This window comes from Pipra filicauda, unplaced genomic scaffold, assembly GCF_003945595.2.
Source record: "Pipra filicauda isolate LSUMZ 115617 unplaced genomic scaffold, ASM394559v2 scaffold75_size2874737_pilon, whole genome shotgun sequence".
Classification (NCBI taxonomy): Eukaryota; Metazoa; Chordata; class Aves; order Passeriformes; family Pipridae; genus Pipra; species Pipra filicauda.
In genome coordinates, this window is record NW_024104931.1 from 1,087,681 (window position 1) to 1,111,208 (window position 23,528).

General features: G+C 51.4%; 1 protein-coding gene across 2 annotated transcripts; it reads left to right on the top strand.

Annotated features, from left to right (window-relative positions):
- Positions 1-183: 183 nt before the first annotated feature.
- On the top strand, positions 184-22,043 carry JDP2 (Jun dimerization protein 2). 2 transcript variants are annotated; one of them, XR_005566589.1, is made up of 5 exons: positions 184-275; positions 11,364-11,587; positions 16,164-16,268; positions 17,103-17,954; positions 21,956-22,043. XR_005566589.1 is itself a non-coding variant. In XM_039389680.1 (3 exons), the coding sequence occupies exons 1-3, from the start codon at positions 11,387-11,389 to the stop codon at positions 17,286-17,288; spliced, it is 492 nt and encodes a 163-aa protein (XP_039245614.1). In that variant the 5' UTR covers positions 11,364-11,386; the 3' UTR covers positions 17,289-18,161. The 2 variants fall into 2 exon arrangements, 1 of the variants encoding a protein (XP_039245614.1); XM_039389680.1 differs by lacking the exons at positions 184-275; positions 21,956-22,043 and having other exon boundaries at positions 17,103-18,161.
- The last annotated feature ends 1,485 nt before the right edge of the window (positions 22,044-23,528 follow it).

Consider the following 23,528-nt stretch of genomic DNA (forward strand, 5'->3'; position numbering starts at 1 on the left):
GCAACCCACCCCGTCGCCTGCCACAGCCTGCGGGAGGCGCGCACCGGGACGGCGGGGGGCGGCGGCGGCGGCGGCGGCGGCGGCGGCGGCGGCGGCGGCGGCGGCGGCGGCGGTGGGCCAAGGCGCCCCGGCGGCTGCCGGCACCGACATCGGCACCGGCACCCGGGGGTCGGGGCAGCGCCGCGCAGCCGGGCGGCGGGGCTGAGACCGCAGCCCGCGCCCGGCCCCTGCGGCCGGGCCCCGCGGGTACCCCGGCAGCCCGGTCCCCCTGCACGGTGGGTGTGAGCGCGGGCGGGGGGCTCGCCGGGCGGGCCGGGATTGCGGCAGGGGGCGGGCGGCGGCGCGGGGCTCCGCGGGGGTGGCGGACAGCGGCGACGGGGGCTGGGGCGGAGGGCACCCGCAGGAGCATCCCGGCATCTCGCGGCAGCGGGCAGGGTTCTGCCCTCCGGGCAGTCGGGCGCACCGCGGAGGTGCGCGGAGACCCTCCGCGGGGGTGCGCAGAGCCGCATGGGCGGCTCAGAGCAGCGCTGCTGCCCCCGCACTGATCAGCTGCGGGGCGACCTCTCCCCGCTTTCGGGCGCCCGCCTCGCCTCCGCTTCACCTGCCGGCCGGGCGCGCAGGTGAGGGGCGCGGACTCCCCCCGGCCGGCGGTCCGTGCCGGGGAGGCGGGTTGTCGCTGAGCCGTGCCCCCAGCCCGCGGGGCCCCGGGAAGGAAAGGGGCCCTGGAGATGCCCCCACCGCGCGGTCCCAAGTCCGCTTTAGCAGTCAGGCATGGAGTTGAATGGAAGTTGCATTCTTTTGCACGGTCTGCTCCAGGAGGCACTTTTCTTTTTCCATGGAAGGGAAATAGGTTTGAGAGCAAATTGGGGGAAAGGGAGAAATACCAAGGGAGCAAGAGCTACATTATGTTTCCATTTTCCTTTAATGAAGGCCCTGTGGAGGTGTATTTGAAAACACAGGGTCTCCTATGCCTTCAAGGAGGGTGAGAACACTCTGCTGGCTGGTTCCAGGGCCATATGCAGTGTATGGTGGCCAATGAAACGGGGCCTGGCTCGTTCTCTTGCTTGTCTTGGCAGCCTGCTCCATGGCTTGCATTACCAGCCCTGGAACACAACCACTGCCAAACTGTGAGTGTGTGTGTGTGTTTGGACTCCAAGAGCTCAGCAGAAACAAATGCTTCTGCAGCTCAGACCAGGATTTTTTAGCTAGTTTTGAGGAAAATTTGCATGAAAAACTCTATCTGGAGGCTCTTGCCAGAGTCTGTACTGGGAATTTGTTGGTGAATGCTTGTGTGGGGGCATCTGGGAATGCCAGTCTTTGGAGTTCAGATTCTTAGTATGACTCCTAGTGATTTAAAAAAGCAAAAACCTACCCATCTGGGGGCTGAGTGTGTGGGTGCAGGAGCTGCTATCCATACCATCCCTGTGTCATGCAGCAATTGGTTGTTCCTGGGGTCTGGAGGATGAACAAAATCTGCCGAGTTAGTGTGCAGGTTGCTGCTTCTCTCTCCTTGGAGAGACACCTATGGATGCTTTTCCTGCATCTTCACAGTTGAGCATTTCCTTCCTTACAGGATGCAAAGGTCTTTGTGTTCTATTCCTTGCCAAGGAAGAGTAAATACTCCCTCACACCTCTTGTCTCCTCCTGCCCTCTCCTCCAACTAGGCTGCTCAAGCACAGGCAGTGCTGAGCGTCTGCTCTGTGGTCACCTTCCCTGTGCTAGTGTTTGCTACTTCAGCTGCATTGCCTGGGCCAGGTACTTGGCAGCATGCAATGTCTTGAGTGTGAAGCTGTTAAGAGGCTCTTTTCACTGCAGTGGGCTTTTTGTGGTGGGCCTGGCCCCAAGAGCAAAGGAGGCAGAGCCATGGTGAGCGGCATGGACTCCTTGCCAGCACACATGTGTCCTGCAGTACCAGTGCAGCATGGAGGGGGCACAGCAAACCTGATGCCATCTGTTTTTAGTTGCATTTCTCAGTTGCTTGGACTGTCCAAGTATCACTCCAAACATCAGAGGCTATTTTAACATGCAGCCAGGGAGCTGAAGGTCCATACGGGCCTCTCAGCTGAGCAGGGCAAACTAGCCAGAGCTGGTCTTTATATGGATTAGAGGTCTTTGTGAATGACCCTAGCATTCAGGGCATAATTCTGAAGAGTTTTTAGGGGGTGGCCTTTCATCTCTGATGCCATCCTTGTCCCCTGGGGCAGAGCTCTGTGCTAGGGTAGGGTTGTCTTCTTGAAGCAGATTCTAGCCCTGACCACATGTGGTTATGGGAGATCCTGAGGAATTTCAACAAGTCAATTGTTAACCTCAATGTCTGAGCTGCAGCCTTTCTCAGACCAGGATATTCCTTCCTCCTCAAAGCCCTTTGACCTGTTTCAAGTAGAAATAGGATAGCTTTTACCTTTCTGCTCCATACTGCCATCATATGGCGGTGCAACCCCAAAATAATTAATTGCAATCTCAATTGATTGAGATAATGTGATAATCAATGGCAATTTTTTTTCAGTTATTGCAATAGAGGAGCCTTGCTATGATAGGTGCTGTACACAACCCTGCTGTCACAGGTTGCTTGCAAGTCAATTGCTGCATTGCAGTGGTTGGAGCAGCAAAACTAGAGCTTTTTACTACCCTGTGAAGATATGGAGGAAAATGCTCAGGGAGAAAGAAGGACTGTGAGTTGACTGCTTTGCTAGTGGCAAAAGAGGGTTATTCTAAAGTTGAGGACTGGAGAACCACCATCCCCCTTCCTCATAAAAAGGGTAAGAAGGTAAAGCATTAGACAGGCAGGTGTGGGGACCTAATGGTGGTACTCCGTTGAATGGGGGGCTGCAAAACAGCATTTCTGCCAAAGAGAGGCTGTCTGCTCTGGGCTGCCCCATGCGTGCAGTGTAGGGAGCTGTGAGCTTCCCTAACGGAGGAGAGGAGGAAGGGCAGCAAGGCTCTCTGCATTCCTGTTTTTAGAAAGCTTTTCATAGCTTTCTGTCTGTGAATGACTTGGATGTTCCTCCTGCCAGCTAGATGTGCAGGACCGAGCCAGAATGTTCCCACTCGTGAAATGGGTTTAGAATTCCAACTCCTGAGGTACAGTTCTTCACAGCTCCTTCCTCTCTTTAGCATTGTGGCCCCCCACTCCACTCTGTGAACTGGGAGGTGGGATGTTGCATAAGTGGGTGTTCACAAACACTGCAACTCTTCTCCCACCACATGAGGTTGCCTCTGGGAGGAAGGGAACAGCAAGGGTGGCAGCCAGAGGTGTCTATGGGAAGGGCAGAGATGCATCTTTGGTCCTGCAAATCCAGAACCTGGGTTGTAGGAGCTGTCTCTCCGTCTTGGAATGGAAGTGGAGTGTGGAGATAGTGAGGTAACTATGGTGTCTGGCCTACTGAGGCGGTGTGCTCCACCTTGGTCCACTTGGTAGGCTGTGCAATGATCGTGCCTTTAACTGGCCTTTAAATAAAGGGCAATTTCCCCGATGGCATTAAACAGTAATGTCAGATCCTTGGTAAAGAGAGAGCATGCACATTTTTATCCCAGCAGGTGTCACTACAGCTCTTTAGTATGCTACAGGTGGTGGGTTCCTTTGCATCAACTGGTTCAACTAATGAATGAATGAATACACAGCGGCTGTTGGTAAAGTTCATGTTTACCAGCACTACTGCATGGGTATCTAAAAAGACTGGTTACCCCAAAGGGCTTGTCTGCTGCTGTGTTCTGATAGTTGGCAAATAACTGACATTGAGCAATATGCCCCTTGGCACTGGCCCTTCAGGTTACTGCTTTTAACAGTGCAGTCCAGAAGAAGCTAGACAGGAGAGAGATGACCTGTTGTAAAGTGCTGCTCAAAACTAGATGCATCTAAAGCAGATAGCAGTTGTGTGGGAATGGGAGAGTATCACATTTTAGACAACAGAGGAAAGCCATAGTTGCATGGCAAGGTACTTGTGGCACTGTGAGCACGGAGTCTTTCTTCCTTCAACTTGGTCATGCTGAACTTGGTGCTCACTGGGACCTAAACCTTGAGATGGAAGAAGGTCTGTAGGCTACAGTGACGCTCAACACCTTGCAGTCTCCTCAGACAGAAGAGTCTAGATGGAAAAAAAACAAGTGGCTCAGTGATTCAGAGAAGGAGTTGTAGCCAACTGCCCTGTCTTTGTTTAGGAAGTTACATTGTTGGGGCATGAGAAGTTGGGTATGTCAGGAAAGGGCTTTTGTATAAATCATCCTTCTGCTAACAGGAGGAACTAGAAAGATCAATGTATCACACACAGGTTGAGTTAATTTGATAGCCAAGAGCTAAAAAAAAGTTTAAAAATGGCAATAAAGCTGTAGTAGAATTTAAGGAACCAGAAGTTGCTTCTCGTGGATGGTAGCACTGCTTCTGATCTCCACTGCAGAATTGTTGTTGCCTATTGGTCAGGAGCATATGAAAGGCCAGTTGCTGTGGCTTAAATGCTCCAAGAAGGTACATACAAAAGGTGATAGTATGTTAGGTGCTAACACACTGATGAAGAGATCAAAGATTGCTTGTATGGTGACTTGCAGACTTTGGCAGTGCTCTGATGTGTGGCAGCTGACAAGTAATAGTAGGCACCCAGGTCGAGCCTGGAGTGAGAGAATAGCAGGCAAGCGTGGCCTTGGTTCTGCAGGCAGCACAGAGGAGGGCTAGTAGGACAGACTGTGCCTTAGTGCAGTGCTTAAGATGGGGAAAAGAGAAACATGCTGGTATATAGAGAATGTCAGAATCTACTGGCTGGCAATATTAGGTGCTAGAATGGCTCTCTGAGCATCGGAAGGGTACTTGAATCAACCACTGCAGATGTCAGCTTATGTTGTAAGAAACTGCGATTATATTATAAACAGCAAAACTGAAAATAAATTTGCAAATAGCCTTCACTCTTGCCAAGGAAACTGACACCAGAGATAACTCAGTAATGGCAGTTTAAATTGAAATGTGGCTGTCAGAGCCTGCTATGGGATGTCATAGTCCTCTCTACAGGATGATGCTGTTGATGCAACAGTAGCACCTGCATTGGGTTTGTACAGAAACAAACAGCACCTCTGGATAAGTGAGGATGCATAGGATAGTCGTGGGAGAACAGTGGATACAAACTGAGGCAGTCTCTGCACAAGGAAATGAACGTAGGATTTCAACACAGGTAGGCATTCCTGTGCCAGTTTTAGTCTGTGGGTAAGAATAGCAGTGAGGAGGTGGCAGGAGGGGTGTGAATACAGGCTAGCAACCAGAGTACAAGCCCCCAGGGATACTGGGTTACGTGAATTATGCCTACGCATGTTAGATTTATGCCGTAACTGCTGTGCAAACATCAGCTTCTTTAAAAAAAGAAAAACAAACCAAAAACCAAACAAAGAGTCCCCTGAAAAAGCAGCAACAAAATCAGTATGGGAAGAAAAAAAAAAACAACAACACAAAAAAGCACCCAAGCATATGAAGATTAGAACTGCAGGAGAAAGAATAGGAGGACATATGGGGACAGTGTCACTGAGGAAGCTGAGCAACTGTATGGGACAGTACCAACTTCATAAAGCTTCTTCCCTGTAAGTCGTGGGCTCCAGAAGATAACAGACTCCAGCAATAGGAGAAAAACTAAGTAATGTCTGCTGCTTTTAAGAAATATTAAATCAGTCAGTGTCACAGACTGCTGACCGTAAGGACAAAATTGGGGGACAAAGCACAGAAACAGTTGTCACTGGTAGGAAAGATGCAGCAAAACCAAGGTGAACAAAGGAAGCTGTATTGTTGTCAGCTCTTTGGGGATGAGACTGCTGATAAAATGACTGAGTTGACTGAGAACACAAGAAGAACAGTGCCAAAGCAAGGATGCAAAAGTTACTGCATTAGTTAGGAGGGTTTACAGACATTTCGGCAAGAGGTCAAGTCTTGCGTTACAGCATTTTAACCAGAACAAAGAGAGTGTAGAGTCCAATCTGAGGATATACAAACTGAATTTTGACCCATGAACTCAAGTGTTGACCAGATTTTTGCTGCAAAGATAGTTGCTGAAGAGAGCATTGAGTAAGATAAGATGCTCATCCTTAAACTGAAGTTGTAAGAAAGGCTTCTCTGTCTCTTAATTCACTCTGGAGCATCTTGATGAATAGTATTAGAACAGAAGGCATAGCTACGGTGAATGTAAACTTAAGCAGCTGGTGTCATGCAGATCCCAGGGTCGTATGTAAGACTGCACATTCTCTTTCCCCTTGCTGTTTTGCTGTTGGCTTCATTATGTGAAAAAGCATAGCTGATACAATGCAAGAATTGTGTGGTTCAGCTGTAGGACAGCAGAAAACTAGGTTTTGCTGGAGACATGACACTTCCAAGCTCATGTAAGGAGACTTTGAAAGACTGCCTGGCATTGAGGAAAAAAGGCTGTGTTATGAGTCAGTTCTGAACAGAAAAAATCTAATAAGAATCCTATCTAAAGCACTGTGTTAGAAAGTGAAGGAATACAGAGGTGAGTTGGTTCATGTGCCTTAGAAATAACAAACACTGCAAGGGAATATCTAGAAAGGAATTATGAATTGGCAAGGCACCAGCCATATTCACCCCATCCAGCAAGATGTGGTATTGAAAAACTGCAATTTAAAGGTTAAACTCAGATCTTGAACTTCAAAGTTTTTTCTGCCCTACCAGGTGAATGTGGTAGAAATATGCTAGAGCTATAGGTAGACATGTCTGCCAGGGTAACGGCCTCAGGAAGAAGACTGAAGTATTAAAGAGAATTCCATGCCCTGGGGTTTTTTTACATGATCTAAGTACAACTTCTTACCTCTAGAACTAACCAGAAAAAAATGTGAAAGTATCTGGGACTTAGGATGGAAAAAAAAGCTGTGCTTACATGAGAAAGAGGAGTGGAACAAGAGAGTCCCTTCAATCAGCAGGAAGTGACAATGCCTGGGGCTGAGGGCCATCAAGAACTGGGCAGGATGATCTGTTACTGCACCCCTGCTCTGCAGAGAGGGATGACATCTCTCTCTTAGTTGTCTGTGGTTATAGCCCTGCCTGGGAATGGTGTTACATTCCTCTCCAAGCACTTGTCTCTTGGGAGTTCTCAATGTGCTTCTGAGCTTCTTGACCCTTGAGCAAGGTCTTGTTTGTAGAAGTCACTTTTTCCCCTTTCCACCTAGTTCTCAGCTCATCTTAATATGTTCTTCCAGGTGACTTCTGGCACTTTTGTTTGATCAGCTTTAGGTTTAGTTTACGCTGATGCAGGTATAATGTGGGCTTTAGCAGTGCAGTCCCTGGATCCAGGATACATTTTTAGAGCATACTGGATACTAGGCCAGCTCCTTCACTCTGACCTGTGCCATATGTTACACTGGTACAGAGGCTCTTTCAAGGCATATTAAGCTACCAGATCAAAGATGTAAAAGGAAAAGATGTGCCAGAGAAAATTGTTTCCTCAAATAGCCAGTTGTCCCCAGGGAGCTGCCCCAGGCTCAGGAGTGCAGGGGGGAGGATACTCAGGGGCCAGATTGTGCCACAGTCTGGAAAACAGATTTCTCCTTGCTCTTTATTTCATAAATTGCAGTGACTCTGCATTCAGTCTGGCTGAGGACCTGTACTGTCCAGCCTGGGTGCTGTCAGCTGCATGTTGTGATGACAGTTAAGCACAGCATTGCCAGCCCATCAAAGGAGGTGATTGTCTTGCTCTACTCTGCACTGGTGCAGCTTCACCTTGAGTCCTGTGTGTAGTTTTGAGCCCTACAATATCAAAAAGACATAAAGCTATTAGAGAGCATCCAAAGAAGGGCCAAAAGGATGGTAAAGGGCCTTGAGGGTAAGCCTTATGAGGAGCAGCTGAGGTCAGTTGGTTTGTTCAGCCTGGAGAAGAGGAGACAGGGGAGATCCCATTGCAGTCTACAACTTCCTCACAAGGGGAAGCAGAGGGGCAGACACTGATCTCTTTACTCTTGTGACCAGCGACAGGACTCTAGGAAATGGCATGAAGCTGAGGTTTAAGTTAGATATTAGGAAAAGGTTCTTCACTCAGAGGGTGGTTTGGTACTGGAACAGGCTTCCCAGGAAAGTGGTCACAGCACCAAGCCTGCCAGAGTTCAAGAAGTGTTTGGACAATGCTCTTGGGCACATGGTCTGACTCTTGGATTGTCCTGTGCAGGGCCAGGAGTTGGACTCCATGATCCTGATGGGTACCTTCCAACTCAGCATATTCTGTGAATAAATTAAAACTAGATCCCCCAAGTTCAGAATGGATTTCATTATCCAGTGCTGGGCTCAAGGCAATTCCAGCCTGAAGCCTGTGAAAGGGTGGGTCAAGGCCCCAAATCAGTTTGTTCCATGGCAGCTCACATGGTATTTGCAGGATAGAGACTTCAGATGGTTTTTTTAATTTAATTTTATTTTTTAAATTTTTGCTTAAACTCAAGGTGTTCAAACTGTGTATGGACATCTGTGGGATTGCTGGTGAGGGTCGTGCAACAGCTGGCCCAGGGTGTGTTGCTATTGGCAGGTGTCTTCCTCAGTGCCACAGCATGTTGCCTTGGTGGCAGCATCTGAGAAATGGCTAGATCTGCAGTGTGTGCAGCTATCCCAAAATGGTAGACTTAATTTAATGCCACAACAGCTGTGTCCTGTGGCAATGTGTCCTGGGAAGAGCCTCTGGGGTCACTTCCCCTTTGCCATGCCACCTCACTGACCTAGTGCTTTTCTGCTGGAGAGGGGCAGTCTCTGAGGAACACGGTAGGGATTCAGGCACAATAACTTGCATTTTTCTGTCTGGAGGGCAGCCTAAGGGTATGATGGTGCTGGTGTCTGGACAGATGAAGCATCTTAGTCATGTGTAGGCCTGAAAGGAAGGGGGGGAGGGAGGTAGCGTGCAGCTTCAGAGCCCTGCTGCATCGGCATCTCCAGACGGCGTACAAGGCAACTACTGCTGATGTGGAATTACAACTGGTTTAGAAATCACTGTGGAAGGCAAATACTTTGGATCAGTTTAGGTCCTTGCAATCTCAAGGAATTGACCTATAGTCTTTTCTGAGGTCAAGTATCATTACCAAATATTTTCTCTTTCTTTTCTGTCACCAAATGGGCAGAGTCCATTTCATCAAGTAGAATCATTTCACTTCAGAAGTTACTTGTCTCTCTTTCCTATCTTCTCTTTTTCATGCTTTAATGATCTTGTGCAGATCACAGTCCCTGGGCCCAGCTTCCTCTCCCCACAGCAGGGCTCCTGGCACTGCTGAATGCTGGTTTGCTCTCCCCTTTCTGGTCTCCTAAAGGGTGACTGGAGCAGAGGGCTTGATTCCTGCTTGCCACTTCATAATCTCTATCTTGCTGCATTTGCTTTTCCATGCTCTTTCTCAAGTCTTGTTGGTCACAGCTGAGCAAATTCTTCCAGGGGATGTCTCGTGCTGACACCTGGACCTCTTTGGTGGCAGGTTAGACTGTATGACAGCTCACAGCTCATTGAGGCTTGTGTGCACTCTGCTACAAATCCTCCTGTCTGTACAGGAACTTGCATTAGCCTCTCTGCCCTTGACTAACATGTATGCTTGTCTTTCTTTCCCTTCTGCTGCTTATCTCCTGTTCCTTCACACTAACAAATATGTTATATAATCTCTGAGGTAAAGAGATGTGTCAGTGCCAAGAAATCCTTAACTTCTCTGTTTGTTATGATTAACCCTCTTCAGCCTGCTCCCACTGACCCCACTTGAGCAGGGGGGCTGGACCAGGTGATCTCCAAAAGTTGCGCCCAACCTCAACTGTTCTGTGACTCTGTGACCCAGCAGTCCTGTGTCACACGCAGCTTTATTCAAGTTTTCATTCTAGTACTGACATAGATTTGTCACCCCAGGATGGCAAGTGCTGAGCAACTGTGGCAGCTGGCTTGGCAAAGTGTGTGTGTGTCTCTGCTTAGCACAACTATACTGCCTGGACCAAAAGTCTATATCACCTCTAACCTAGTCTCTCAGCAGCTGAGAGTGGATGCTTCGGAAAGAGCAGGGCAAGTACATGTTATCCTTCATTTAATGCACCTCCTCATTCTGGCAGTTGGTGCTATGAGAGCTTCCATGAGTTTCCCCAGCTATTCCTTGAATTCTGCCTTGTGACTAGCTCTTGTGATTTCAGGAAGCTGCACAGTGGTTGGGTTTGCTCCTTTAGCCTGCTTATCTCTCCTGACATTGCTAGTCCTCATCCCAGCTGTGTCAGTGCCTCCTGCACTGGGGCAGGATGGGGTGGATGTCTGGAGGCTCCTGTAGTGTGCTGGGACTGGTCTGACTGGGCAGAGCAAGGAGAGCAGTGCACACACACTGGGACATGTTGAGTTGAGGAAGGGTGGGAAATGGTTGCTGTGCAGACAGAAGTTGACTCCTTGCGTTGTAAATAGGTGACTTGTAGGTATCCCAGGCCAGTTACACAGCAGGGATGTACTTGTGCTGCAGCCAATAACCATCTGCTCCCTTTGCTTTTGGACTGATGTAACAGCTCCAGCTCTGGGAGCTTCCCATTTTAGGTATAGTTTTATTTCTTTATCTCTTTGCTGCTTGTTCTTCATATTTCTTGATAACTTCCTTTCTTCTGCCCATAAGTGACTTGCCAAAGTTTGTCCTGATCCTATTCTCACTTACACTGCAACTTTTTGTTTTTCTTTTGTGACAGAAGAAGTCTTTTCACCTTGCTCCATTTCCCCTCCAGCCTTTGCTTCCTCACATCTGTGCTGGGATATGTTTGTACAGTGGCAGATTTTTATCTTGCAGTTTTATCTGTGGTCTTTCTGTGCTGTGTCCCAGCCCTGACCAGATGTGCCAAAACCCAGTAGTCTGTGGGATCATTACTGTCATTGCAGCCAGCTCCTGTTCTTCTGTTGCTTTGTCTCTCACCGCTGCGACCCGGGTTCGATTCCGGCCAGGGAAAAACTCCCCCGGGCAGATGGAGCTCGTCAGCCCTGTAAGGCCATCCATCTAAGAGAAGGTCACTCTAAACAAACCTACGTCCAGAGGACCTCACTGCCACTGTCCAAGCTTGCTCGGCCCCGGCAGATGAACCTCAGGATTAAAGGGGGGGCTCAGTTCAGCGCACACTGTGTCTCACCTAAAAAATCCACTGCACAGGCTCGAAGGGTAATGACCTTTCCCAAATCTTCGCTCGTGCAGACTGGCCATACTCCTGATCTATATCCTAGTAGCCTATTCTTCCAAGCAGGATTAATATATTTTGGTTTCTGTCATGCAGGTTTTGCTTAGTCTCTGCCTTTGCTATCCCTGGGGAAGGACGTCTCCCTTCCCTGGTTCTCACTCCATTAGGTGATGGGACTGTAGAATGAATTTGTCTTGTGCTGTGTCATGAGGCTGGGTTGTAATGAGATGTCTCACTCTCCCTCCAGCCTACGAAGCTGTTTCCCCTGCTATGATGCCAGGGCAGATCCCCGACCCGTCCCTGACGGCTGGCGCGCTGCCTGGGCTCGGCCCTTTGACAGGACTGCCTGGCACAGCCCTGACTGCCGAGGAGCTGAAGTGCGCCGACATCCGCAACATTGGGGCCATGATCTCGCCGCTCCACTTCCTGGAGGTGAAGCTTGGGAAGAGACCCCAGTCTGTGAAAAGTGAGGTGAGTCTTTGCGGGGAGGGGCTGCTGGCTGCAGGTGACCTTGCAGGGTCGTTGTCTGCACCTGACTGGGTTTCCCTCCTGCCTGTGCTTTTCTGTTCTGCCAGGTTGGCCAGCAGTGTGTTTTATAAGCATGTCACGCTGCCTGTTTGATGTGCATGCATGTTGGTAGCTGCTCTCATAGCTGCCTCTTCCACCTGCCTGAATTTTTGTCCCTGCAATACTGGCTGGCAGTGGTGGCCTCATTGTCCCAGACCTGACTGGTCCCCTGCAGCCATTGGCAGCTGGCTGAACTCAAACCCTGCCTGTGGAGTGGGGTCTGGTGCAGCCATCATGTCCCTAGGTTGGGGCATGCACCCAAAGGAGGAGTCGCACAAACTGTCACCTGTGCCAACCAAGGCCTTGGTGCTTCTGGCGTTGCTGTTGCCTCTCTAGTGGGGATGACATGCAAGTGGTGCAAAGTGGCAGCAGTGACTCAGCCTGTGCTGTGGGGGCTGTCCCTGCCCCCCCTGCTTGGGGTGGGCCCTTGCTTCACCTTGAGTCTCCTAGCATGGGGAAGGTGGGTGATGTCTGCTTGGTACCGCAGGCTGGCACATCAGAATTAGGCTGAAGGGACTAGGGAGACACTTGCACAGCGTTTTCCTTGCGTGGTTGTCCTATATATTGGTTCTCCAGTCTTTGACTCTGGCTGTACAGGTGGTGAGTGTTTGCACCTCCCACTGCCTGCAGATGGAGCTGGAAACCCACCAGTTCAGAGGTCCCACGTTGGTGAGGATGGTGGGTGTTCTCAGAAGGTCCGATAAACAGCCCTTCTGAACAGTGCTTGTATGTGAGGTTACTTCGGATGATGCCATGTGAGGATGGGGTGATGTGTATTCTCTGGAGACAGGAGCAAGGAAGTGCTAGATGATGTGAAAAGCTGCCTGTGATGAGCTGTGAGCTGAAGGGGGTAAAATAGCAGTTCCAGGGAGCAACCCACTCTTCAAATGGTGCTGACACTTAATGTAGCCCAACTCTTTTGGCAGAAGAGCAGTAGCCAGGCCAACCTGTGGGGAGGGTCCCTGTTCTTTCCCCTTAGCCCCTTGATGTGGACTCCTGCAGGGAGAGCGGGTACGATGAAGTCCATCTGATCACCTTGCATAGGAGCTCCGTGCCCAAGGGAGTGTCCAGTCAGCTTGTGCAGCCTGGAGATCACCTGAGGAAGGACTGGGCAGCTCTGCAATGGAAGGAGCTGGGCTAGGGTGCCATGAGAGGACATTGTAAGGGCTTGGGGGATGGTAGTGGCTTTGGTCCCTCCATGGACAAAGTAGTCATGGATTTGCAGCTGAAGCCAAATTCTCTTGCAAGCTCTTGGCCTGGGTATCCTACAGCAAATGGGCCTGTAATGCCCACTTTGCTTCATGGGTTGGGGAAGAAAGAAGCAGTCTGTGGCTATGCTGTTTTCCTGGGCCCAGCTCCTTTCCTGGGGCATCTCAGGCACCTCTGAGCTGGCCCTGCAACAGCTGCTTTTGCTTTTTGTGGGCATGGGCATGTGATCTCACTGGCATCTGCTTAACAGGGACAGGGCAGTTCTGCCCCACAGTAGGTACTGAAAGTGCTGAGTGTCCTCTGAGCCAGTTTTTGAGACACCATGTGGAGGAAAGATAAGAGGAAAGCCACTGACAGCCCCTGCATGACTGCCTTCCCTGCAGCTGGTTCCTCCCCTACATGACCTGTGAATCTGAGGAGTTGAAGACAGCAAATGGAGCTGCCCTTGGCAAGGCTTTGCAGCAAAAGCCTGAGGGAGATAAAGCGGTAGCTGCTTATCCCATGAGTAGCCAAGAAGCTGCCCACACATAATTTTGCAATGCAGCCTGCAGCTACTTTCCTATTGCAGGGAGCCGGAGCCCATGAGCACTGGGAACAGGCATGCCATGCTTTGTGTGGTGCCTGGGAGGGCAGACTGCTCCCTGTGAGCTTGGGCACAGGCAGCTCTCTCTGCTCTGCTGGGGGCACCAGCATCTCCTGGTGTTGGGGTGTTTGTGCCTGGGAGTGCACACAAAACCCACCCGGTGGGTATTGGGTGCTGGCTTCCCCACAGGGTGATGGACAGCCTCACTGGGCAAGCTGCTCTCTTCTTGGAGTAGCTGTAGAGAGGTGCTGCTGGGCTCTTCCACTACTGCAACCTGCCTAGGGTGCTCCCTCTGGGGCAGAGCCCTGCCTCTCGGGCGGATGATCACCTCGGTCTCTGAGGCTGCTGACTGAAGCAATTCAGGAGGCATCCCCACACCTCCCACAGGGATCCCCTGGAGATCAACTGCTGAGACATAACATTTGGTGATATACCATCACTGGCCCTTGTGCCTCTGAGTAGAGTCCTAACCCCCAGCACCAGGGCCATGTCACCTTTCTAAACTGAAATCAAGCAGAAGCAGACAGGAGGAAACCTGTTTTCTTGAAGAAGAGAGTTACTCTGCCCCGAGAAGTTGTGGATTCCCCATCCCTGGAAGTGTTCAAGACCAGGCTGGGTGGGGCTTTCAGCAACCTGCTCTACTGGAAGGTGTCCCTGCCCATGGCAGGGGGGTTGGAATGAGGTGATATTTATGGTCCCTCCCAACCCAAACCTTCATGGTTCTATGAAGTTACAGGAGCTGTGGTCAAAAAGCAGAGCCAAGAGTTCAAGCGGCCGCTATCTGTGCTAAGCCAACTTCCTTGAGCATCTGTACTCCATCTTAAGGACACACCCCTCACAGCTGGGCCCTCTGCAGGGTGGAGGGAAGCTGAAGGGGACAGGGACAGTCACTTATTCTGTGATTCTTGTTGAATGGAGCAATGAGGCATGGAAATATGTCAGGCAGTTCCCAGGGCTTGTGCAGTTGCTGTTTGGTCTTCCAGTTCCTGTTACAACCCAAGATGTACTTTTCAGCAAAGTCTGGGGGTGCTTCTTGAGCTTTGCAGCTGTGAGCACGTGTTCCTTCTCTGCACCCTCACAATAATCCTTGAACTAAAAGGCCAAGAAGCCGTCTTAGGGGGAGATGAGTGGTTGTTAAATGTGCAGAGGGGGATCGTGGCTACCCTGATATCCACCTCCTCTTAAACTCTGGGAGGAAGTTTTTTAAGAGCTGATAATTTCTGCTGTCACCCGTCACATCTGAGTTATGTGGTTATAGTGTGAGCTATCCATTTCTGACTAGACTTGGGGTATCAGTGCAATTCCCATCCTAGTTCTCCTAAGTGTGGTACATGGTGCCCCATGACACTGCCTTGGCAAAGGAATGGTGGCAGCCTGGCATTATGGAAGTCTGTGTATAGCTTGTGCTGACTTTGCTTAATATTTTAGCCCCAGCTCAAATAGCAACTTTGGTATAATGCTTGAGAAGTAAGGTAGAGAAGATACAAAATCTATTTGTGCTATAAAACTTGGACATTGCCTTCTAAAGCATGCCACATGCTGTGTATCAGATATGCAGCTTATTTGAGGTACCCCTTCACCTTTGCTGAGTCCATGTTTCATCCAGTCCTTACACATCACACTGAGATGTTTTGCTTAGTGGGTTTTGGACTTGGTGAATGTTAGCACTGTGCACAGTTTACTGTGGATGATGGAACCTGCAGCTTTCATTACCAGCAGGAACTATTGGTGCACCTACATGTGGGTAGATCTGGCCATCAGGTATCAGTCAATAGGAGTGAGGCAGTTCAGTCTGACATCTCAAATTTGAGAGTCCCAGGCCAAATGTGGATGAAGGCACTGAGGACCTTTTGATCTCTATCCATGCTACTAAGTGTAACCTGGATGCTGACTTCACAGGGCTTTCCAGCACTCAGATTTTTCTTGAAGAAGCTGGCTTGGGTTCTTGGATGTAAGCATGCCATAGGCTGTTTACACAGGCTTTGTAGCAAATATCCCTAAATACTTTGATTACAGGTTTCCAACCCATAGGGCTTATTGACCTGGTCTGTGTGGTTTGTGTCAGAGAGCACATAGCAAACAGTGCAGGCACTGCTGTGTCCTGCTTCTTTACAGGGGATGCAGGACCTGTCCCCACTTTACCATGGTTGCCCTGTGACTCAGCCAGCACTGAAGCTGCAGCAGACCAGTCCCAGGCATTGGAATGGGGGAAACAGTCAGGCCCAGCTGGCAGATCTTTCAGGTTTTTCTACCTCTTACCCTTGGCTGCTTGTGTGATGCTTTGAATGACTGTGCTCACAGAGCTGTGCCTATAGATGTCTGTGTGACAAACAGTGCTCATCTTTGTGGGAAGGGGCTCCGTTCTCCTTGTTTCTGCCCTTTCTCAGGAAGGGAGAAGCCCTGTGAAGGGTTATCTGTCCCCTGCCAGCCAGGCCCTCAGCTGTGGATGCCGCACAGGTCTCCCTCTCTGTGTCCCCACAAAGTGGAGTTAGAGCACTTTGTGGGGACAGAGTAGTAGCAGCAGCACACTTGGTTCCTGGTGAGGATTAGATCACGTCACTGGAGGCCAATGACATGGGTGGCTGCCATCTTGCCCTGCCACTGGTGGGGCTGCCAGATGCTTACCCCTACCTCCTGCCCCAACCCACATCTGCTGGCTCTGACCTGGGTTTCTCTGTCCTGTTGCAGCTGGATGAGGAAGAGGAGAGGAGGAAAAGGCGCCGGGAGAAAAACAAAGTAGCAGCAGCACGATGTCGTAACAAGAAGAAGGAGAGGACGGAGTTCCTGCAGCGGGTGGGTGCCCCAGTCTGTCCCAGGGCACAGCAGGGACCTCCATAGGAAGGTGCTACAGCTGTAGGCAACGTTTCCTCCTGAACTGCCCCTCAGCCTCCCCTTGCTCCTGTGCCTCTTTCTGGGAAAATACAGGCCCCCACTTTTCATGAGGCTCTGAAGGTGGTGGCCATGTATATGCTAAGGCAGAGCTTACCTGTGGTGCCAGGGCTGGAGTAGGGCTCTGGGCTTGTGGTGGGGGAGGGATGATAGTGTTCCTGCCTCAGTGCTGGAGCAGGAGCACCCACATGAGCATGGCACAGGACAGGCTGGCACCGTGCTGGCCCCTTGCCTGAATTCCTGAAGGTCTTCCTGTTCAAAGCCAGATGCCCACTCACCCCTGACTCCAAAGCAGAAAAATCGTCACAGCACCTTGCTGTTTTTCTGCAAAGAGTGGTGAAACATGGGCAAATGACACAGTGGGGGACAAGGAGTCATTTCACAAGGGCAGGTCCTTGCAGATGTGGGGGGGTGAAAATTTAAACATAGGTTTGTTCCCAAGCACCCTTCCAGACCACAGAAAGCAGCCAGGCAGAGGTTTTGCTGTGGTGCAGCAGAGACCTGCCCCAGGCAGTGGCTGTGTATTTCCCTGTGGTGGCACTAGGTAGCACAAGGCAGCAGGGCTGGGGATGAACTGCCTGGAGGGACCTGGTGCCTTGGCAGGTCTTCAGTCCACTCCCATGCTGCAAGGGCTGAGGGGCAGCACTGAGCAGAGGTGGCCTGTTGGCCAAATTGTTTCTCCTCGTATCTCTTCCTGCTGGAGTAAAGTCACATGTGGTTGTGTTCCTGTCCTGCTAGGAGTCTGAGCGTCTAGAGCTCATGAATGCTGAACTGAAGGCCCAGATAGAAGAGCTGAAACAGGAGAGGCAGCAGCTGATCCTGATGCTAAACCGGCACCGTCCCACCTGCATCGTGCGGACAGACAGCATCAAGACTCCCGAGAGCGAAGCTAACCCGCTGCTGGAGCAGCTAGAGAAGAAGTGAAGGTGGCACTGGGCCAGGAGGAGGAGACAGTGGTGCAGGGTGTTCCAGGGTCTCTAATGTATGTACTGTATGAAGAACTGTGCACCCAGACCTGGTGCGGACCCAGTGAGGACCCAGTGGGCTTCCTTGGGAACTATGGACCAAATATGGGGACAGAGAAGATCAGGAACCTGCCAACCATGTACTCTGAGGCTGAACCTGGGAGCAGGGCTAGTGGCACCAGTGAGGTCAACCTCCCTGTGATACCTCATCACAGCCCTCCAGCCTGCTCGCAGCCCTGGGGACCCACGATGCCACATGTCCTGCAAGGACCACACACCCCGTGGGTAGCAGGGGCGGCAGGCAGAGGAGTGGCAGCTGCACGGTGCCCACTAGCACCCTGCCCAGAGGCTGCTGCTGCTCCTGGAGCATGCTCCAGCAGGAAACCCAAACCCAAGAACCACAAACACTTGATGCAGCCCCGTCTGGTGGGCAGGCCTCTCGGGGCTTGGTGGCGCAGGCGCCCCTCACAAGCACACTCAGTATAATGTTTACAGCCCAGCTGTCCGTGTCGGCCGTGCTTTTGAATGCACATTTTTACACTTTTTTAAAGTATTTTTTACAAAGTTTTTATACAGCAATCTCTATAAGGATTTATATAATCACTAGACGTGATCCCATAGAAATGTATGTTATGATGGTCTGTTTGATACAAACACATATGCCGCAGTTATCTCCATTCTGTCACTTGTCTGGTAGCATCCAGCTCCTTTCCTGGCATGCTGGGAAGGGGGTCCAAGCTGCCCTCTGCAGTGGTGTCGCTACCCTCTCCATCCATGTATGTCCTTCATAATATTCAGTTCTGTATCTCTCAGTAAATGTTATGTTTGTGTATGCCGTCCTCCCGTACCTCTGTTTGGGTCAGGCCACAGTGGGCTCTGGGAAGATCTCAGCACTGTGGCAGCATGTGCCAGGGCTGAACACATTGGGTGCATTCCTGGCTGAGTGGCATGGTAGAGCAGGTCCCAGAGCTGTTTTTTGTGATTGTGTTAGTACTTGTGGGCTGGGAGAATTCACCCTAGAGAAGCTGGGAGCCTTGGAGGCAGCTCTGACTGCTGTCAAGCAAGAAGTAGCTCAGTGCTGCACCAAAGAGGACAGGCAGGCATGGCTTGCCAGCTGGAAAGGCAGAGGGAGACCATCTCATCCTTACCCGGTCCTTCTTGTTTCAGTCCCAGTTACAGCAATTTGAACTCATTTCAGGGATGAGAAAGAGAGGGGGGAGCTATCATGATGTCTTTGTGGCTGTGATCCCTTTGTGGATGGAGGTATAGAATAGTTCCTTTGGGTCCCTGCCAGGTCCTAGCCTTGCCCCTAACTGACATGCTGGGAAAGCTCCTGAAATCTTGCCTTGGGCTTTGGCTGGTGCTGAACACAGGAGTGTGGAGGTTGAGAAGATAATCAGTCAGGTGCTGGAACTGAAAAATCAGCATCCCCATATGAATAACCAAGCCCTGACAGTATGGCTATGTTCCTGACTCAAAGGTATGACTGGGGCAGACCCCATCTTCACATATGTGCACCACTGAGGGCTCTCAGAGGAGCAGTGGCGCACCCAGTCTTCTCCTAGTGTCCAACCTGTTTCCACTGTGGATGAGGCTACTTTGATGCAAACTGCAAGTGAAAAGAAACTTTCAGCATCTGGTACAGATGCACTCTCCAGCCAGGAGCACTGAAGCAGTTTGAGATGAGCTTGACCTAAAGGTGACAACAGCATGGGAGGAGGTCTTCCTTGAGCATGACTACTTCTCTAGTGAATGTTTCTCTCTCTGTAGCCCCCTTTTCTAATCCTTAACCTCTGGGGATATCTGACATTAGTCTTTTCTCTTCTTCATACTTCCTTCCTGGATTTCCCCTCCCATTCCATAACTTCTTCCTTTGAGACCTCACAAAATGCTGCCAGGTGCCTTATTTAGTGTGAAGCATGTTAGATCTGTTAGAGACAAGGTTTTTGCCCTAGGAGAACTTGTTGGCTGAGGTTCTCTAGAGGGATAAGCAAGGGCAGGACCTGAAACAAAGCTGGTGGAGAAAAACAGCGTCTGGCCTGGCTGCCACTGCCTGCTGTGCAGCCCTTGAAGCTGGGCAGCTGTATGTTTGCTGTTCCTTCTGCCCAGATCCTGGAGTAGGTGGCTCAGATGTGACCCATTCCTCAGCTGCTGTCAGGAGCCAATCTTCATACTTTGAAAAAAATACGATACCTCTGTCTCTCATCAAGCTCTGCTGAAAGGACACAGAGCCCTTGCTGGGCCTGCATATCTCTTCAGGACTTTATTTCCCTCTGCAAAGTGTACATGGTAATGAATTTCCAGACTCCTGCAAGTATCACTTTCCTCTTTTGTGGTCAGCAGGTGCTCCCTGTGGAATATCAGATCCAGCTACAGGCATCTTGTGCTTTTTGCTCACCTGGAGAGCTTGTCAGCTGTCACATACCTTCCAGAAGCAGTGGCAGTGCTGTGGAGGCAGACAATGGCCCTTTTCTGGCAAATAGCCACACTGCAGTAAAAATTTCTGCTATGAAAACAGCTGGCTTGGATGAGAAATATAAGGTGCCCTTTGAAACCAAGCATGCTAGAAGCAGTGGCAAAGGCAGTAGCTGAAGAGGGATGGATCAGTTTAATGCTTAGCCAAGGCTTGGGCAGGAGCTATTTGAGTCCTGGCAATGCCCAGGGGTTAGAATGAGATGATCCTTAAGGTCCCTTCTAACCCAAACCACTCCATGATTCTGTCCTCCAGACAACCTTCTGCTGCATTCCATTCTACTGCAAACCAAGGGGTTTGCCACTCAAACTTTAGGTATTTCTTTTCAGGAGGCTTGGTTAGGATATAACCCATTGGAGTTAATGTAGAGAGTTTGGGCCTCTTCCTCTTTAAGCCACAGCCTGTGAGTATTGAATGGAAAAGGCTCCATCTCTTGTGTAGTCCTGAGGGCTGCAAATCCCTCCTGGTTGTTGTAGGAGACAGGCTACTTGATGTTCCTGAGTCTAGTAGCACGTGTCCTTTTGAAACCCAGCCCCCACCTTAGCAGTGTTACAAGTTTTGCCATGGGAGAGGTGGTCCTACTGAACACCTTTCAGGCTGGTGCATTTACCATGGCATCTTCTGGGCCTGGGGAGGAGCAGCAGGCACATGCCAGGCACATCCTATGTTGCTGCATGCCAGAACATGCTTCCAAACCAAAATAGCAATTATTGTACCTGTGGCAGTGTCCTCCCGCCTGGAAGGTACGGCGAGGACTGGTAATGTGGATTGGCTTGGAAAAGTCAACGGACACTTCTCAAAGGGCCGGAAGCACCTCCTGGCCATTCCATACCACCACATCCTGTGTTAGGTGCGCTGTGGGCCGCTGCCGGGCGGAGCTGATGTGATCTCGTACGCTGACGGTGGTGCTGGAGCCGATAGCCTGATAGATGTGGGGCTGCTGCCAGCCCCACGTTCCCGGTCCAGCCTGTCGTCGGGGCTGCACCCCTCATGCTGATGAGCGCACAGACACACACGTGGATCCCTTCCGTGGGTGGCTGTAGTTGGCTGTAGGCAGAGCCGCAGTTGCTGGCCCTGGGTGCAGGAGCCCTGAGGACGGCAGCCGCTGCTGGCACACAGCTCTTGTCTCGCTCGCTGGCTGCTCCAGCCAGAGGTTCGCTCGTGCTCACGTAAATCCGCACACGAAGTGGCTGGAGACAGGCACGCAGGAGCCCGTCGGCGGGCGGGGTGCTCCAGTGCCTGGGCACCGGGCAGCGGCTGCGCGGCCGGTTCTTCTCCCTCTCCCTGTGCCCCCGTGCCGGCCGCTCTGGTGGCCTCGCCGTGTCCCGCTCGCGTGTGCTCCTTAGGCTGCCCCCGGCCCCGCTGCTGCCCCGGGCGCGGGCAGGGCTGCTCCCGCGCTCCGGCGGGGAGGGAGGAGGCGGCGGGAGCCGGGACCGCCGGCAGGAGGCGCCGCGCGGCCGCAGGAGCAGCGGGGCGGGCGGGGCCGGGCCGGGCGGGCGGCCCCGGCACCGCTCCCGCTGGGGCACTGTCGGGCGCGGGTGTCGGAGCGCCCGCCCTGCGTGCTGCGCGGCCGGGGAGAGCGCTGCGAGTGCTGACCGCTCTCGGCCCGGGGGGCAGCTGTCAGAACGGGTCCAGAGCAGCTCCGCCGGAATGGGCAGAGGGCTGGAGCACCTCTCCTTTGAGGAAAAACCGCGGAAGCTGGGGCTGTTCAGCCTGGAGGAGAGGAGGCTCTGGGGAGACCGTAGAGACCTTCCAGTACCTAAAAGGCCTATGAGAAAGCTGGAGAGGGACTTTTCACCACGGCCTGTTGTGATAGGACAAGGGGCAACAGTTTTACGTTGGAAAAGGGTTTGGATTGGATATAAGAACTTTTTAAAATGAGGGTGGTGAGGCACTGGAACAAGTTGCCCAGAGTTGTGGATGCCTCAACCTGGAAGTGTTCATGGCCAGGCTGGATGGAGCTCTGAGCAACCTGGTCTAGAGGAAGGTGTCCCATGGTGGGGGTTGGAACTAAATGACCTTTAAAGATCTCATCCAACACAGACCTTTCTGTCATTCTATGGTTCATGGTGCCACCCCATGGTGTCAGATGGTTCTTGTCAGACATAACCCCACTCAGCAACACTAATGCTTCCCGGCTATTTCACCTGCAGGTCCCTCTGCTTCTGAGATACTTGAGGTGCCTCAAGAACCAGGACCACCAGCAGGAACTCCTGATGTGCCAACAGCCTCATCTAGCACATGCCTATCTCCTGTTTTGTGAGATCTACATTCAGGTCATAACCCTTGTGCTCCTTCCCATACTCCCTAGTTCAGAACAGAGCTCTCCCCAGGATGATGTGGTACAATATTTTTCCTGAATCCCAGACAGGTGAGCCCCATCACTTTTCTATTGCTTAGATGCTTGTCGCAGCTCCCTGGTGTCCTTCACATACTACCCCAGTTTCCTCTGCAAAGCCACTCTTACCTCTTCTCTCCCAAGGAAAGGTAGGTGCCACTTTGCCTCAAAGCACCAGGCCTGAGGCACTGCAGGTATGTTGGGCTGAGGATCCACCTACAGTAGGTTGTAGCTCCACACTGCACACCTGACTCCCTTCTTCTTGCTGGACCCCTGAGAAGTGGCAGGGCCCATGGGCAGCAGGAACTCAGTTTCCCTAGAAGGGTCCCTGGTCTTGCCAGCTCTTCACTCTCTCTCCTGCAATCATGAGCAGCGCATCATGCTCCCAAAGCTTTGTGTTAGCTCCCTTCCATTACTCCTCCTCTCAGCCTCTCCCCACCTGCTGCCCCCGTCCCCTTGTAGGTGAGAGTCCCTGTGTGCTGTCCTGGGAGCAAAGGCATCCAACATCTCCCTTGGCCTGCAGCTGGTCACAGGCAAGGGATGCTTGGAGGCCATTTGCAGTTTTTCACAGTATTGTTCTCACTTTGTATTTGAAAAACTGCCTCCTCTGCCTTTCTCGTCAGGGGCCAAGGGCGACTCCGTGACAGTGTGGTAAGTGATATTAACTAACCTTTGCCAGTGACCTGTCTCTCTTGTTTCATTTTGAGCCAAGGGCAACAGGTATTCATTTATCTTTGTCCTTATTGGTTCGTCTACTCAACTTGCTGTAAAATAAGCCCCAAAAATCCCCAGCTTTGATATTTACCAAGAGTCGCGAAAACTGCTTTGGTTACCATGCATGCCAGACTATGCTGAGCAGTACTGGCACCAGCATGGCCCATGACTGAGTGCAGGACTGGAGCCAGGGAAAACTATGTTGCCAAGATATTTGCAGAGAAATGAGAAAAACTAACTAGTGCTTCCCTGAGCCTGGAAGTACCACTTGGTTCCCCATGCCTTTGTACACTTTTCGCTTATTTGTGATCACTGGTTGCTGGTGACTGAAGCATGGGCGTGAGACAGTGGGACACAGGTACAGGCCCTGGGCCTGCATGGAGGCACCATGCTCCTGCTGGGCTCCGGAAACTGCCCTGAGGGCAAAGCAGGCTGGGTTACCTGTCTCTGATTAAGGGCGTGATTCTCCACACACCGTGCAGTTGGTGGGGTGGCCAGGGTCATCTCCTGTCTGAGTGATGGAGGCAGGCAGGGCAGGTGCTGTTGGAGGTATAGCTGCACCCACTGGCAGTGGACTTGCTGTCAGCGTCTCTGCCACCAACACTTTCCATCTGAGGAAAAAATCCTTCCCTACAGCCAGGAGGACTCCCTGGCTCTCGCTAGGCAGGACCACC

What these genes read in the sequence shown, in the direction of transcription:
- JDP2 (XM_039389680.1), top strand. Translation starts at nt 11,387, where the DNA reads ATGATGCCAGGGCAGATCCCCGACCCGTCCCTGACGGCTGGCGCGCTG. An exon ending in CCCAGTCTGTGAAAAGTGAG is followed by an intron (nt 11,588 to 16,163) that starts GTGAGTCTTTGC and finishes GTCCTGTTGCAG; the next exon opens with CTGGATGAGGAAGAGGAGAG. An exon ending in GGACGGAGTTCCTGCAGCGG is followed by an intron (nt 16,269 to 17,102) that starts GTGGGTGCCCCA and finishes CTGTCCTGCTAG; the next exon opens with GAGTCTGAGCGTCTAGAGCT.